General features: G+C 42.1%; 1 protein-coding gene and 1 pseudogene across 1 annotated transcript; both read right to left on the bottom strand.

Moving 5' to 3' along the window:
• LOC139533329 (Fc receptor-like protein 4) overlaps window positions 1-15900 on the bottom strand; it is a 37190-nt pseudogene that overhangs the window by 2825 nt on the left and 18465 nt on the right.
• LOC139534817 (leukocyte immunoglobulin-like receptor subfamily A member 6) lies at window positions 323-14244 on the bottom strand. Its single transcript, XM_071334272.1, has 8 exons — window positions 14238-14244; window positions 14038-14154; window positions 13723-13820; window positions 7144-7279; window positions 1895-2179; window positions 1412-1699; window positions 891-1154; window positions 323-707 (listed from the first exon to the last, which is right to left on the bottom strand). The coding sequence occupies exons 1-8, from the start codon at window positions 14242-14244 to the stop codon at window positions 379-381; spliced, it is 1524 nt and encodes a 507-aa protein (XP_071190373.1). The 3' UTR covers window positions 323-378.

Genomic DNA, 15900 nt, shown 5'->3' with positions numbered 1-15900 from the left:
GACGTACCATCCACTGTGATGTTGACAGCATTACTGTACTCTCCTGATCCAGACTCACACCAGTACACTCCACTGTCCCCTGTGTATGTGGACCTGATGGTACATGTGGACCCTGCTATTGATCCCCAGTTAGAGACACACCCTGATTCCACTGCTTTCTCTCTGTATCTCTTCAGTCTCCATCCTGTAGAGTTCCTCTTCTCCTCACAGCTTAGTGAGAGAGACTTTGATGTAAAGTGTTGAGTTCTGTTAGGTCTTATTTTGAAAGATACTGATGGTTGCGGATCTGAAATAAAGAGTGACAGAGTCAAACGTACACAGTGGTTATATATACACATGAGGGTGACTTAAATATGATTAAATGCAGTTTCAATGCAGTTAGTTACCTCCTGACCAGACAAACTGAGGTTCACTGTAGAGTGTGTCATAGACTGGGTCTCCTCTCCCAGCTCTACACACATATCCTCCTGTGTGACTAGGACCAGCAGGGATCAGAGTGTAGGAGTCTTCACTAATCCCATTGCCAGATAGAGGCTCTACAGAGGAGGACGTGTCCGATAGGGACAGTAACCCAGCTGTGTAGGGAACAGTTCGGTACCAGAAGAACCTCCAGCCTGTAGATGACTCTTTAACCCCACAGCTCAGAGTAACTGAGTCTCCAGGGTTCAGCCACTGAGGAGAGACACTCAGGACAGCTTGGGGTTTATCTGTTATGAAGGAAATGACAAATCAAATGTTCAGTCTTTAAAATGTTTAACCATTTTGTTATTATGGTATTGTACCTCACCCCACAATCAAACTATAGTTTTGTTACATCATTGAAACCACTGTCTGCTATTTGACCTCATCCCTTCTGTCTTTCTCTTTCAATCCCATAAAAACAGACTTACCTAACACAGTCAATTGTATAGCATTACTTGTCTGGGAGTGTTTTAAGCCATTTGTTTTCTGAAGACCTTCACAGGTATATAGACCATTCTTTGCAGGACTGATTCTGTACTCAGGCTCTGTATTCGTGTAGACCGACTTCCCACTGTTATAAAACACATACTCAATCTCTTCTCCCCCTTGAATGTCACAACTGAGAGTGACAGTCTCCCCACTGAATATCTGGGGCCAGTTGGGTTGGAGGGTTAGAACAGCCACAGGTCTCTCTGCACAGACACAACACAGAAAATTAACATTATCACACAGATTAGAATGTAAAATAATTTTGATCAGCATTTATTACAACATGACCATATCATAAGTTGTCATTTCTGAACAAACAGTATGCACTCTGAACTGTCTGACTTACCAAGATCTATCAGAATACTGACATATACAGTGATGTCTACACACACACACACACACACACACACACACACACACACACACACATACACACACACACACACACACACACACACACCTTTCACAGTGATTGTGACAGGATCACTGATGATTGATGATATGGATCTGGACTGGATCTCTCCCTGACACCAGTAGAGACCCTGGTCAGACTCAGCAGCTCTACTGATGGTGAAGGTGGCTCCTTTTGTAGTGTGTCTGCTAGACAAGGTCACTACTTTCTTTTTTTTGTCTTTGTACCATGTATACCTCCAGCCACTGTCAGACCCCATTGAACACGTCAGAGTTACTGTCTCTCCAGAATAGAGGGGACCCCGTGGAGAGGCTTTCACTGAGGCCGTGGGCAGAGCTGTGGAAACACAGTTATATATGAAGACAAATGCAGTCAGAGCACAAATCTTTCCAACGTATGATCTTAATTCTGTAGGTAGTACTGTAACTATTCATTTTTCCATTCATACTAACACACAGACCACATCTACATGATTGACTCAATATAAATAGTGTCCATTGGTTTGATTAAAAAACACATAAAGTAACTCACCTTTCACAATGAAAGTGACAGGATCACTGATGATTGATGATATGGATCTGGACTGGATCTCTCCCTGACACCAGTAGAGACCCTGGTCAGACTCAGCAGCTCTACTGATGGTGAAGGTGGCTCCTGTTGTAGTGTGTCTGCTAGGCAAGGTCACTACTTTCTTTTTTTTGTCTTTGTACCATGTAAAGCTCCAGCCACTGTCAGACCCCACTGAACACGTCAGAGAAACTGTCTCTCCAGTGTATGCAGGGTTTGGTGTTATAGTCAGTGTAGTTTCAGGAAGAGCTAAGAAAACAGAGAGCAGAATATCAAAACATCTGGATTCATGCTTGGTAATTTTAAATCATTTTGCTGTTGCATTTAAGTTTTGATTAACGTTTATTTTAAATAGGGGTATGTTGACTCTATTCAGTTAGAATTTACAGTCTACACAGTATATCTGTATTTAGATTAACCCTCATTGGCTCAAAATTCTTAAAGTCCAGATAGTGATTGAAGATTAATAGTGAGCTCACCAGTGACACTAATGTAGAGAGATGTATCTATGTCAAGTGGTTATGGGCATGGAGGCACTTGAGAGATAAGATGATATACCTGTTACCGTCAGTCTGAATGCATCACTCCACTCAGAATGCTTCTTCTGATCAATATGTGTACCCACACACCTGTACTCCCCATTGTCTGAAATCTTAACCTCACTGATCTCATATTCATGCTTCCTACTGATTGTGTCTACATCATCCTTGCGCCATGTGTATTCCCAGTCAGTGACTTCTCCCCTCTGTATGTTACATCTGAGAGTGACAGACTCTCCACTGAATATCTGGGAGGATGTGGGGTATATGGTCAGAACAGCCTTTGCCTTTCCTGCACAAAATAAAACCAGCATGATACAATTGTTTTTTTGAGACACTCAAAACTAAAAATATGTCTCGTCAAAAGAAGCTTTAAAAATCACAAATAAAACATTTGATGAAGCATTAAGAGTTTGAGGCTTGATCAAGTGTTCAAATATTTACCAGCATCGTCTTCAGAGTGTCCAGAGTAGATGTGTGTACTCAGCACTACAACAAAGAAAGTCACATTTCTCCAATATTAGCTTGAAATAAATAATAACATGCCATAATCATGTTACTGATTACCAAATCCATTCTTTACTTTATTTTAAAGGTGCAATCTATGATTTCTACATACATTTTTTATCATTATATTAGTCGTAGGCATTTATTCTTGAAGAGTATAACTTTTAATTCCCTCAAAACTGTCTGATCCCATCATAAACCCGAAATATATGGTTATTTTATGACAAAACAATGTAGATGAATGAATTTCCTTAGCCCCATCCCTCAGCCATACACCTTAAAAAGTGTCAGGGTGGCCATTTTGTGGTAGTTTGAATTACGGACGGCAGCTTAAAATGGCCGCTGACTTCCCATGTTCTGCACACAGAGAGTGTACAGAGACCAAAAACACCAAAACACCACTCATTCATCTCTTAACACAGTTTACTATAACTGTAGCGAAGGAACCCTCAACCATTTACAATAATCACAACTTGATTATACAACACATCCAACAATATTGCATTTTATATTCATTGTCATTGACAACACATTTTGCAACCATTGAGTTAACACCACTCTTTAGTTCCTGAGTAATGACTTAGTTAAATGCACACCACCACACTAACCAGGTCTGCATGGCATCGGCTATACAAGCTCAGGTTCTCACAGAGATGCAACATCAATGTAGGGTGGTCACTTTCTTACTTCATATCTACACCATATTTGCTGCAATTTCCTTTGAGTGCCATTTACTAATATTTTCTCAATATGGGCTAAAACACCAAAAACAAACCTAAAGCGTGAAACTGTCTTCATTTTGATTAATGTCTTATTCCCTTTTCCCTTAAATTCGTAGTAAATCAGGTAATTAGTGTTTATAAACAAACACACTAACTCAGTACTTACATAGCAGCAAACAGTGCAAGGTGTGCTTCATTCTGTCCCCACAGACAAGTGACTTTCTCTACAACTACAGTCCTTCTAACAAACCCCTCTACTTCCTATATGAGGACAGTCTGCTTAGATCACACCACTTCACTCTGAGATCACACCTCTTCACCGTAGACAGAAAAACAGAGAGAAAGATTCTTGAGAAATGTAAAAATAGATAGATAAGTAAGTGTAGGCCTTCCCTCAAACCTTTGCTCAGTTGTCAGGTGGCAAGCCAAGCCAGCTAACCTCAGTTGAGGCACAATGGAAATGGACATCTCCAGCCACCCCTCACTTCTCAATCCCTCTCTCTCACACACACACACACACACACACACACACACACACACACACACACACACACACACACACACACACACACACACACACACACACACACACACACACACACACACACACACACCACACCTCAGATGGTTCTGTTATGAGTAATACATTTAGTTAGCTACTGTCTACATATATATGTTTGTTATTGTGTTGTTTATGGTTGTATATCAATTTGTCTGTATACAGTATGTGATGTGTATCAGGGCTTTTGTTCATGTACTGTAATGTGTGTGTGTGTGTGTGTGTGTGTGTGTGTGTGTGTGTGTGTGTGTGTGTGTGTGTGTGTGTGTGTGTGTGTGTGTGTGTTGTGTGATTTGTTTTTGAGTGTATATTGTTTATTTTTGTCATTATTTTGTCATTATTTTGTCATTATTTTCACTTTTCTTTTTGTAAATAATTGTTTTACTTATTTATTAATTAATTTGTATATACATCATTTTTAAATATTTTTGATTATTTTTGACTAAAACTGCATTGTTGGTTAAAACTTCTTGGGACTATAGGGGGTGCTGTTCCGCATTAGCATATTTGGGTCTCCAAATTAAACTGCCTCGTGCTAAATTCTTGATCGTACAATATGCATATTATTGTTATTATTGGATAGAAAACACTTTCTAGTTTCTATAGAAGTTGGAATTTTGTCTCTGAGTGGTACAGAACAATATCTACAGCACTTTTCATGACAGGGGTCAGATTTCAGAAATTTTTACCCCTGATCTGGAGTCTGTTTTTAAGGCGACAGTGAATGCTATGAAGAAACCGACACTGCCTACGTCTTCCTCTGGGTGTCTGTACGTCATCACGTTTTGAATGGAATCGATTGCACAATCACAGTCATTATAAAAGAACAAAATGTATAGGGACCTCCCTTTCTCGTCGCGCGCCTGAAGCGTGAAGGACATCGGACTTGCCTCATTCCAAATCGTTGTTTAACTAGTTATATTTCTCCGGTCATGTTTTCAGTCGTTATAGTTGTTAAAAACATCATAATGTAGTTAATTTGAACCGTTTTATAGCAATTTATATCCGTTTAGTGCGATTCTGAGGAATTTCTTTGTCGTGCACTTTTTAGCTTTGGAAACGTTTCGGGGTGTCGGTCGTTGGTGGTGGACATTTCGAAGGACAGAGGACATCTATCGACCAAAAGACGTTTATAACATAGAAAGGATACATTGCCCAAGAATCTGATGGAAGAACAGCTCAAAGTAAGCAATATTTAATATGATAAATCGTTGTTCTGTCGAAATATTTTAAACGCATATTTCGCCATTTTGTTTGGTATAGCTTCACTTGGCGAACCCTGTATTGAAAAGTAAGGATAATTTTAAAAATGTAAATCAGCGGTTGCATTAAGAACTAATTTGTCTTTCGATTCCTGTCAACCCTGTATTTTTTAGTCAAGTATATGATTAGCTTTCGATTAAACTAGATCACTCTGAAAGCTGACGTTCCTCATTTTGAGGCTTGAGTTGTGACTATTTCCATTGTATAACCACGGTTTTGTATGGCTAAATATGCACCTTTTCGAACAAACTGTATATGTATGTTGTAAAATGATGTTACAGGAGTGTCATCGGAAGAATTCTGAGAAGGTTAGTGAAAAAATTAATATATTTTGGCGGTGATTACGTTATAGCGCTCTTTGGCTGGAATCGATGCTCTGGTAACGTTTTCACATGTGGTATGCTAACTTATCGATTTATTGTGTTTTCGCTGTAAAACGCTTAGAAAATCTGAAATATTGTCTGGAATCACAAGATCTGGGTCTTTCCATTGCTATGCTTTGTCTATTCTTATGAAATGTTTTATTAAGAGTAAATTGGTCATACACGTTGCTCTCTATAGTAATTCTAGTCGTCTTGTGATGGTAGGTGCAATTGTAAACTGTGATTTCTACCTGAAATATGCACTTTTTTCTAACAAAACCTATCCTGTACCATAAATATGTTATCAGACTGTCATCTGATGGGGTTTTTTATAGGTTATTGGCTATCAATATCTTAGTTTAGCCGAATTGGTGATAGCACCTGAAGGAGTAAGAAACTGATGGAGTTAGAAAAGTGGTGTATTTTGCTAACGTGTTTAGCTAATAGATTTACATATTTTGTCTTCCCTGTAAAACATTTTAAAAATCTGAAATGGTGGCTTTATTCACAAGATCTGTATCTTTCATCTGGTGTCTTGGACTTGTGATTTAATGATATTTAGATGCTACTATCTACTTGTGAAGCTATGCTAGCTATGCTAATCAGTGTGTGGGGGGATGGGGGGTGATCCCGGACCCGGGGTAGAGGCTCGTTAGAGGTTAAGGGCTTGTAAGTAAGCATTTCACTGTTGTACTCGGCGCATGTGACAAATAACATTTGATTTGATTTGTGCTTGATTTAATTCCACTGACCAGAGATGGGAGGAGTTTCAAATCTGTAACTGGGGAACTGTCACGTTCTGACCTTAGTTCCTTTTTTATGTCTTTGTGTTACGTTGGTCAGGGTGTGAGTTGGGGTGGGTAGTCTATGTTCTTTTTTCTATGTTGTTATATTTCTATGTGTTTGGCCTTGTATGGTTCTCAATCAGAGGCAGGTGTCGTTCATTGTCTCTGATTGAGAATCATACTTAGGTAGCCTGTTTTCCCCATTTTGGTTGTGGGTGTTTATTTTCTGTCTAGTGTCTGTTCACCTTGTAGAACTGTTTCGTTATCTCCTCGTTGTTATTTTGTGTAGTGTTCAGTTCGCAATTAAAAGTATGACGAACACTTATCACGCTGCATTTTGGTCCTCTTCTCCTTCCACCAACGAGAATCGTTACAGAAACACCCACCAACACCAGACCAAGCAGCGTGGTAAATTGGAGCAGTGCAATCTGGACTCAAAGACATGGGAGGACATTCTAGACGGCAAGGGATCCTACACATGGGAGGAGATCCTGGCTGGTAGGGATCGCCTCCCATGGGAACAGGTGGAGGCAGCCAGGAGAGCGGAGGCAGCAGGAAAAGGGAACCGGCGTTACAGCTGACAAGGAAGCCCGAGGGGCAGCCCCCAAAAATCTTTTTGGAGGGGCACACGGGGAGATTGGCGGACTCAGGTAGGAGACCTGAGCCAACTCCCCGTGCTTACCGTGGCGAGAGAGTGACTGGGCAGGCACCGTGTTATGCGGTGGAGCGCACGATGTCCCCAGTGCGCATGCATAGCCCGGTGCGTTACATCGCAGCTCCTCGAATCGGCCGGGCTAGAGTGGGAATCGAGCCAGGAGGGATGATGCCGGCTCAGCGCATCTGGTCTCCAGTGCGTCTCCTCGGCCCGGGGTATACTGCACCAGCCCTACGCACGGTGTCTCCAGTTCGCCAGCACAGCCCAGTGCGGCCTGTTCCAACTCCCCGCACTTGCCGGGCTACAGGGGGGATCCAGCCAGGACGGGTGGTGCTAGCTCTGCACTCGAGACCGCCAGTGCGCCTCCACAGTCCAGTGCATTCGGTGCCTCGGCCAAGGACAAGGCCTCCTGCATGTCTCCCCAGCCTGGTGAGTTCTGTGCCTGTGCAAAGCACTAACCCTCCTGCATGTCTCCCCAGCCTGGTGAGTCCTGTGCCTTCTCCCAGAGCCAGGCCTCCTGTGTGTCTCTCCATTCCAGTGGTAATCCATGGCACGAAGCCTCCAGTGATAATCCATGGCACAAAGCCTCCAGTGATAATCCATGGCACAAAGCCTCCAGTGATGATCCATGGCAAGAAGCCTCCAGTGATAATCCATGGCACGAAGCCTCCAGTGATGATCCATGGCACGAAGCCTCCAGTGATGATCCATGGCACGAAGCCTCCAGTGGTGATCCATGGCAAGAAGCCTCCAGTGATAATCCATGGCAAGAAGCCTCCAGTGATAATCCATGGCACGAAGCCTCCAGTGATGATCCATGGCACGAAGAGACACATACCAATGGCACGAAGAGACACATGATCCATGGCGACCATAGAGACACATACCAGCTCTACTGGTAGTACTAATACTACCAGCAGTACTAAACCGGCACCTGTCAATGACACAAGTTGTTCTGCTTCTACAAGCACATCCAATGCTAGCATCAGTAATTCTACATTTGTTGATAGACCAGCTAGCATGGACACTGACAGTTGTGAATCTGATGCAGCCGAAGAGCTACTGCCCCCTTACCCGGGAAAGAACCGAACAACAGATAGGGACGTTGGACCATCAAAGAGGCGCAAATATGATGAGAATTACATTGATTTGGGGTTCACTTATATTGGGAGCAGTGCCTTTCCTCAGTCAGAGTGTGTTATATGTTCAAAAGTACTATCTCACAACTCGATGAAACCTTCACTTTTGCACAGACATTTAGAAACAAAACATGCCAATTTGAAAAATAAGCCAAAGGAGTTTTTTGAGCGAGTATTAAGACGACTTTCGAGTAATAAGACATGAATAAAAGCAACAGATAACATTAATAAGAAGGGACTAGAAGTGTCTTATATGTTGAGCAACTGAGTGGCGAGGACAGACAAGCCCCATACTATTGTGGAGGAGTTAATTCTTCCTGCCAGGATATGGCTTGGACAATTCTGGGGGAAAAGGCCCAAAAAACTATACAGACAGTGCCTTCAACAACCAACACTGTTTCACAATGCATCAGTGAAATGGCAAGAGATGTTTTGAAACAATTACTGCTTCGCATATAAGAAAGTGAAATCTATGCGTTACAGCTGGATGAGTCAGATCTGGCACAGCTCCTGGCATATGTCCGTTACGTTTATGGAGTGTCAATTAAGGAAGACATCCTCTTCTGCAAAACACTGGAAACCAGGACAACAGGAGGGGATCTTTTTAAAGTACTGGACAGCTTTGTGACATCAAACGGATGTTGGTGGTCAAGATGTGTTGGTATCTGTACTGATGGCGCAAAAGACATAGGGGAGTGGTAATGCGCGTGCAAGCAGTTGTCCCCGACGTCACTTGGGTACACTGCAGCATCCACTGAGAGGCTCTTGCTACAAAGGGAATGCCTGACAGCTTGAAATAAGTTTTGGAGACAACAATGAAAATTGATAACTTTGTTAAAGCAAGGCACCTGAACTGTTGTGTATTTCTGCACTATGCAATGATATGGGCAGCGACCATGTAAAGCTCTCACAACATACAGAAGTGCACCGGTTATCAAGTTGCAAAGTATTGACAAGTTATTTGTAATTGAAAGACAAGCTTAAAGTTTTCTTAACTGACCATAATTTTCACTTGTCTGACAGCTTGCATGACGAGTTTCTCACACGACTGGCCTATCTGGGTGATGTTTTTTCTCGCCTGAAAGATCTGAATCTAGGATTACAGGGAATCTCCGCAACTATATTCAATGTGCTGGACAAAATTGAGGCTATGATTAAGAAATTGTAGCTCTTCTCTGTCTGCATTAACAAGGACAACACACAGGTCTTTCCATCATTGTATGATTATGTTGTGTGCAAATAAACACAAGCTTACGGACAATGTCAAATCTGATATAGCGAAGCACCTGAGTGACTTGGGTGCGCAATTACGCAGGTACTTTCCCGAAACGGATGACACAAACAACTGGATTCGTTATCCCTTTCATGCCCTGCCAACAGTCCACTTACCGATATTTAAAAAAGAGAGCCTCGTCGAAATTGCAACAAGCGGTTCAGTGAAAATTTAATTTAATCAGAAGCCATTGCCAGATTTCAGGATTGAGCTGCACTCAGAGTATCCTGCCTTGGCAAATCGCGCTGTTAAGACACTGATGCCCTTTGCAACCACGTACCTACGTGAGAGTGGATTCTCGGCCCTTACTAGCATGAAAACTAAATATAGGATTATTTACATCCTTTCAAGCGCACACTTTCATTAACCTGTGGTGAGTTATTCACAATTTTCGATGAACAAATAAGGTTTTAAATGTAAGATGGTTAAATAAAGAGCAAATTGATTGATTATTATTATATTATTATTTTTGCCATTATCCTATAAGAGGTCTATGTCACTTCCCATGAGCCAGATTGTGACAAAAACTCACTCATTCTTATGTTTAATAAATGTATTGTTTTGTGTGTGTGTGGCAGGCTTACAATGATGGCAAAAATAATATGGTCCCATTACAAAAACTCCAAATACTTGTTCGTTTTTCAAAAAAGAAGCCTGAAACCTTGAATAAAGACTGTTGACATCTAGTGGAAGCCATAGGAATTGCAATTTGGGTGACGGAGATATATAGAAACAATAGGTTTCCATAATAAGAGCCTGCGAGGTGAAAAAAAATAATAATCTGGTCGGATTTTCTTAGGATTTTTGCCTGCCATATCAATTATGTTATAGTCTAAGACAATATTTTAACATTTTTAGAAACTTCAGAGTGTTTTCTATACAATGCTACCAATTATATGCATATCCTGGCTGGGCCTGAGTAACAGGCAGTTTATTTTGGGCAGTGTGTTCATTTTCATCTAGGCTTCATATACCTGCAGAAGTGTTTGCATGACTTCTTCTGCATGCTCATAGGTCAGTGTGGCTGAGGGACATGAAACACCTGCCAACTTTCTCGTTAGGTAGTGAGTCCCAGGTTACTGACAAAGGCCCCTCTTCTACGTTTCAGGTAACATCTTGTGGTGATGTCACTTCCTGTGATTTGTGGTCTCCGTGGCAACCTGTTTCTGTTTCTCAGGAGCAGTGACAATGACCGGGCTGCTGGGTGTCTGTCTGACAACATAGACATAAACACATAGACACGGAAACACCCTAACTGGAACAGTGACCTTCCAGACCATGCAGGGACACTGAAAATAGCAGTCAGAGTCATACACCACTAATGTCATTAATCGTCATGACCTGTCTGTAGGATGAAGAGGCAATATGGGAGAACTGGTAGTCATCCATACGTATGTTACTATGTGGAATTCAACACAGAAATGAAAATATTTTATATTGTTTCCCTTTAGATACCACACCCTGGCTAATGAGTCATACCTTTGCTTACTTGGAAGATCCCTTTGCCATCATAGATGTGCATGTCCACAATTCGATATTAAAAAGGAAGTGATACACAGTACCAGTACTAACCAGCTCCTCAGAACTCCTGCAGAGTATATGACATCAATAAACTGAGAAGAACTGTTCTTTTCAGGCACACTCTTCCCCAAAAGTCATTCTGAAAATCTCAACGGGTCTTCAGCTGATGGGGTACGGCTTTTTTATGTTTTATGTTATATTCTTCAAGATTCAATGGGTAGATATAATGAAGTCCAAAAATTGATGTAGAAATAGCAGATTGCCCCTTTAACTCACACATTGTGGAGTCTGAGATCTATACTAGGCTGAAAGGAGGTTTAACCAAATTAGGTTTTATGGAAAAGTTGATGATGATGACAATATTCATTTACTGTAAGAAAGCACTCATGCCATCTGGTGGATAAAAAAATGGTTTATTAAAAAAGCACAATGCAAACATATTGTAAAAGTACAGGCCATTCACAAGAATACGTGAATAATACTTGTTGGGAAATTCAAATACAAATATGTTATTCTATCATCTGAATGACAGATATAAATCAACATCACAATTCAATACACAATACAAAGCAGATACAATTACTGTTGCTGCAGATAAGATCCATCATCATTACACCTTATAATTAAAAAACATCTGTTATAGTGAAACACAATTAAACCATGCTTAAGTATAATATATCTGTTGGTAAATAAACATTTGAAAAAAATCCTTAATGTATAATATGTTATTGTGTGTTTGTGTGTGTGTGTGTGTGTGTGTGTGTGTGTGTGTGTGTGTGTGTGTGTGTGTGTGTGTGTGTGTTTGCTTGTGTACGTTGACCTTCTATAATCCATGTTGCTGGGTTCCTTCTGTTCCCTCCTCTGATGGTGTGTCCCTCCATTCCTCCTTCTCCACATTGTTCCATCTGTCCATCACACCATTACCTCCATCCCTCCATTCTTTCCATCCTTCCATCCCTCCATCATTCCATCCTTCCATACCACCATCCTTCCATACCACCATTACCTCCATCCCTCCATCATTCCATCCTTCCATCCCTCCATCCATCCCTCCATCCTTCCATCATTCCATCCTTCCATACCACCATCCTTCCATACCACCATTACCTCCATCCCTCCATCATTCCATCCCTACATCCCTCCATCCTTCCATCATTCCATCCTTCTATACCACCATCCTTCCATACCACCATTACCTCCATCCCTCCATCATTACATCCTTCCATACCACCATCCCTCCAACCCTCCATATTTCTATTCAGCCATCCTTTTATCCCTCCATCCCTCCATCCCTTCCCCCTCAAGGACCTGCAACATGTCACCACACAGAGTTGTTTAGGACATGCAGTCAAACAAAATCTTTAGAATAAAACAAAGATACATACTTTAAATAAATACATTATACTTTGATATCAGAGCATTAGTTCCATATTAGTATCATATTAAATATCAGTAGCATATGGCTATTAGTCTTACCTGGGGATGTGCCTGGCTTCAATTGAGAATAGACTGAATCTGCCTCAGGTGGAGTTGATGTTTCTGTAAGGGGTGAGGATAAAACACCAGACAAATATAACAGATATATACAGATTATTATACAGCTAGTCAATATGGGGTCAAATAAGTGTGAGGTTATGATAGGGGGAATATTGAAGGAGGGATATCCAGTCTTACATTTCTTCCTCTTGGCTTTGGCCTTCTGTTTAAGGTCAATCTCAGCATAGGTCACATCAACAAGTCCAGTTGCTGCTGAAAATGTACATTTCCAGTCAACAAATGAAGGAAGTAGCTTATTGCATATTCTGCATCTTCATTGAAACTCCAAAATCGCACATTTAGATTTCACTGACTGCCAACCTGTAGAATGGGTCTTACCTGTGGTCTTCCCCGTCTTGACCTCAGAATAGACTGGATTTTCTTTTGGATCAGCTGGCATTTCAGAGGAGGGGGAGGAGGAGGAGAGAATTTGTACGTTTCTATCAAATGTGACGAGTAAAAAACACTGCTACATTTTGTATTAATTTATGTGACAAGTTGAGTATTACTTTTCTTTTTCTTGTCCAACCTTTTGAGTTTTATCTGTGTGTACGTCACATCCCTTGATCCAACAGTAGCAGCACCAGCATCTGAAATATACAGGTAATACACTAATATCTCTACTTAGTGTTAGTATGCTAGTAATATTAAACATATGAAGAACAAGAGCAACAACAACTATATACTGTATTCATGCTTAACTTAACATAGTGTACAGTACCGCTGTCATTACTGTCAGAAGGAGTGATTGTATCATAGATGTTAGCGCCACCTGTTGGTCAAAGAAGAGAGAGATAGATTAATTGGATGGTTTTCCCTCAGCTTGCCTAGGGACATAGAGTACGGTAACATGTTGTATACAAAGTGGATGGTGAAAAGTCAGAGTGTGAGGTTACAGAGAGGGTAGAGCGGTCTGGACTAAGAGACTGACCATGCTGCAGATGTGTATACTCAGCATCATGAGCTCGGCGCTGGGTAGATCCTTGGTCCTGTTGGGGGTCCAGGTTGGTCCTCTGGAGCTGGCGGGGCCTACAGGGAGAGAGATACTCATGAAACACACAGATTAGATTTTACTGTGTGAAAAGGAACATAGTTGAAAGACATGTGTACTCGTGAGAATATTCTGTTTCAACATGAACCTGTAATGAACAATGCATATTATAATACTGTTTTAAAATTTTGTTATTAGACATTTTTCTAATAAACATTAACCAAAAAGTTAAATGAGAAATTATAAAAGTCTCACCTTTGGCATTTTTATATCGACACAGCAGTACCAGGAGAATGGCCAGTAGAACACCAGCAACAACCAGAACCACAACCACTCCTACTAGGACTGATGTAGAGGGTCCAGGAGTTACACCTGGAGAGAGAACAGCAAATCACTATCAGGTTCTGAGGTAGTTGTAGAAAATAAATAAAGTAGTGGACAAAGCAAAACATTACTACACATTTCACAACAGACACGTAAACACACACAACATCATTCACAGTGATAGTGACAAGATCACTGATAATTGATTATGTGGGTCTGGACTGGATCTCTCTCTGACACCAGTAGAGACCCTGGTCAGACTCAGCAGCTCTACTGATGGTGAAGGTGGCTCCTGTTGTAGTGTGTCTGCCAGACAAGGTCAGTACTTTCTTAGTGTTGTCTTTGTACCATGTATACTTCCAGCCACTGTCAGACCCCACTGAACATGTCAGAGTTACTGTCTCTCCAGTGTCTGCAGTGTTTGGATTCACGGTCAGCGTAGTTTCAGGCAGAGCTAAGGAAACACAGACTAGAATGTAAAATCTGGATACATGCTTGGTTATTTAAAATTATTTATCTGTTGAAGTTAAGTTTTGATTAAAGTTTATTTTAATAGGGGTATGTTGACTCCATTCAGTTAGAATTTAGTGTTTACAGTACGGTATTTGCATTAACCCTCCTTGGCTCAGAATTCAGAAAGTCCAGATAGTGATTGAAGATAAATAATGAACTCACCAGTGACGTTGATGTGGAGAGATAAAATGATATATGAATTTTGGGGCGGTCTTGTCCTTGTCCCGTCGCACTGGTTCTGACCAGCCTGGTCAGAGAGAGAGATGGTGGTGGTTTTACTGGTCTGACCTGGAATCTGTTCTTTATTTACTAACCAGTGGTAAGTCCAGCCTGTGAAGTCTGATATGTCACAATGCAGCTTCTATCAGATACAGAGGTACCAAACTCTGGAATTCTTATCTTCACATTGTCAAAACCTCATCATCTCTCAATAACTTCAAGCGAAGACTAGGGGTGTCACGCCCTGACCTTAGAGACCCTTTTTATGTCTCTATTTTGGTTTGGTCAGGGTGTGAGTTGGGGTGGGTATTCTATGTTCTATTATTTGTAATTCTATGTTTTGGCCGGGTAGGGTTCTCAATTAGGGACAGCTGTCTATCGTTGTCTCTGATTGAGAACCATACTTAGGTAGCCCTTTTTCCACCTGTCTTTGTAGGAAGTTAACTTTGTTTGTGGCACATAGCCTTTAAGCCTCCAGCGACGGTCTCCAGTCCGGAGCCCCCAGCGACGGTCTCCAGTCCGGGGCCCGCAACGAGGGTGCCCCGTCCGGGGCCCGCAACGAGGGTGCTCAGTCCGGGTACCGCAACGAGGGTGCACAGACCGGGGACCGCAACGAGGGTGCTCAGTCCGGGGACCTCAACGAGGGTGCCCAGTCCGGGGACCGCAACGAGGGTGCCCAGTCCGGGGACCGCAACGAGGGTGCCCAGTCCGGGGACTGCAACGAGGGTGCCCAGTCCGGGGCCCGCGGGGCCCGCAACGAGGGTCCCCGCACCAGAGGTGCCACCAAAGTGGGGTGAGCCAGTGGTGGAGCGGGGTCTTCGTCCCGCACCTGAGCCGCCACCGCAGATAGATGCCCACCCAGACCCTCCCCTATAGGTTTAGGTTTTGCGGCCGGAGTCCGCACCTTTGGGGGGGGGGGGGGGGGGAATACTGTCACGCCTTGACCTTAGATCTTATTTATGTCTCTATTTTGGTTTGGTCAGTGTGTGAGTTGGGGTGGGTATTCTATGGTCTATTATTTGTAATTCTATGTTTTGGCCCGGTAGGGTTCTCAATCAGGGA

The sequence above is a fragment of the Salvelinus alpinus genome, chromosome 11, assembly GCF_045679555.1.
Source record: "Salvelinus alpinus chromosome 11, SLU_Salpinus.1, whole genome shotgun sequence".
NCBI classification, from domain to species: Eukaryota; Metazoa; Chordata; class Actinopteri; order Salmoniformes; family Salmonidae; genus Salvelinus; species Salvelinus alpinus.
This window is presented reverse-complemented; position numbering and strand designations above follow the sequence as displayed.

Coding starts and splice junctions, on each gene's coding strand:
- LOC139534817 (XM_071334272.1), bottom strand. Junction 2,180..7,143: donor GCCAGGATCTCCTCCCATGT/GTAGGATCCCTT, acceptor CTGTTTTCTTAG/CTCTTCCTGAAACTACACTG. Junction 708..890: donor TATACAATTGACTGTGTTAG/GTAAGTCTGTTT, acceptor CCTTCATAACAG/ATAAACCCCAAGCTGTCCTG.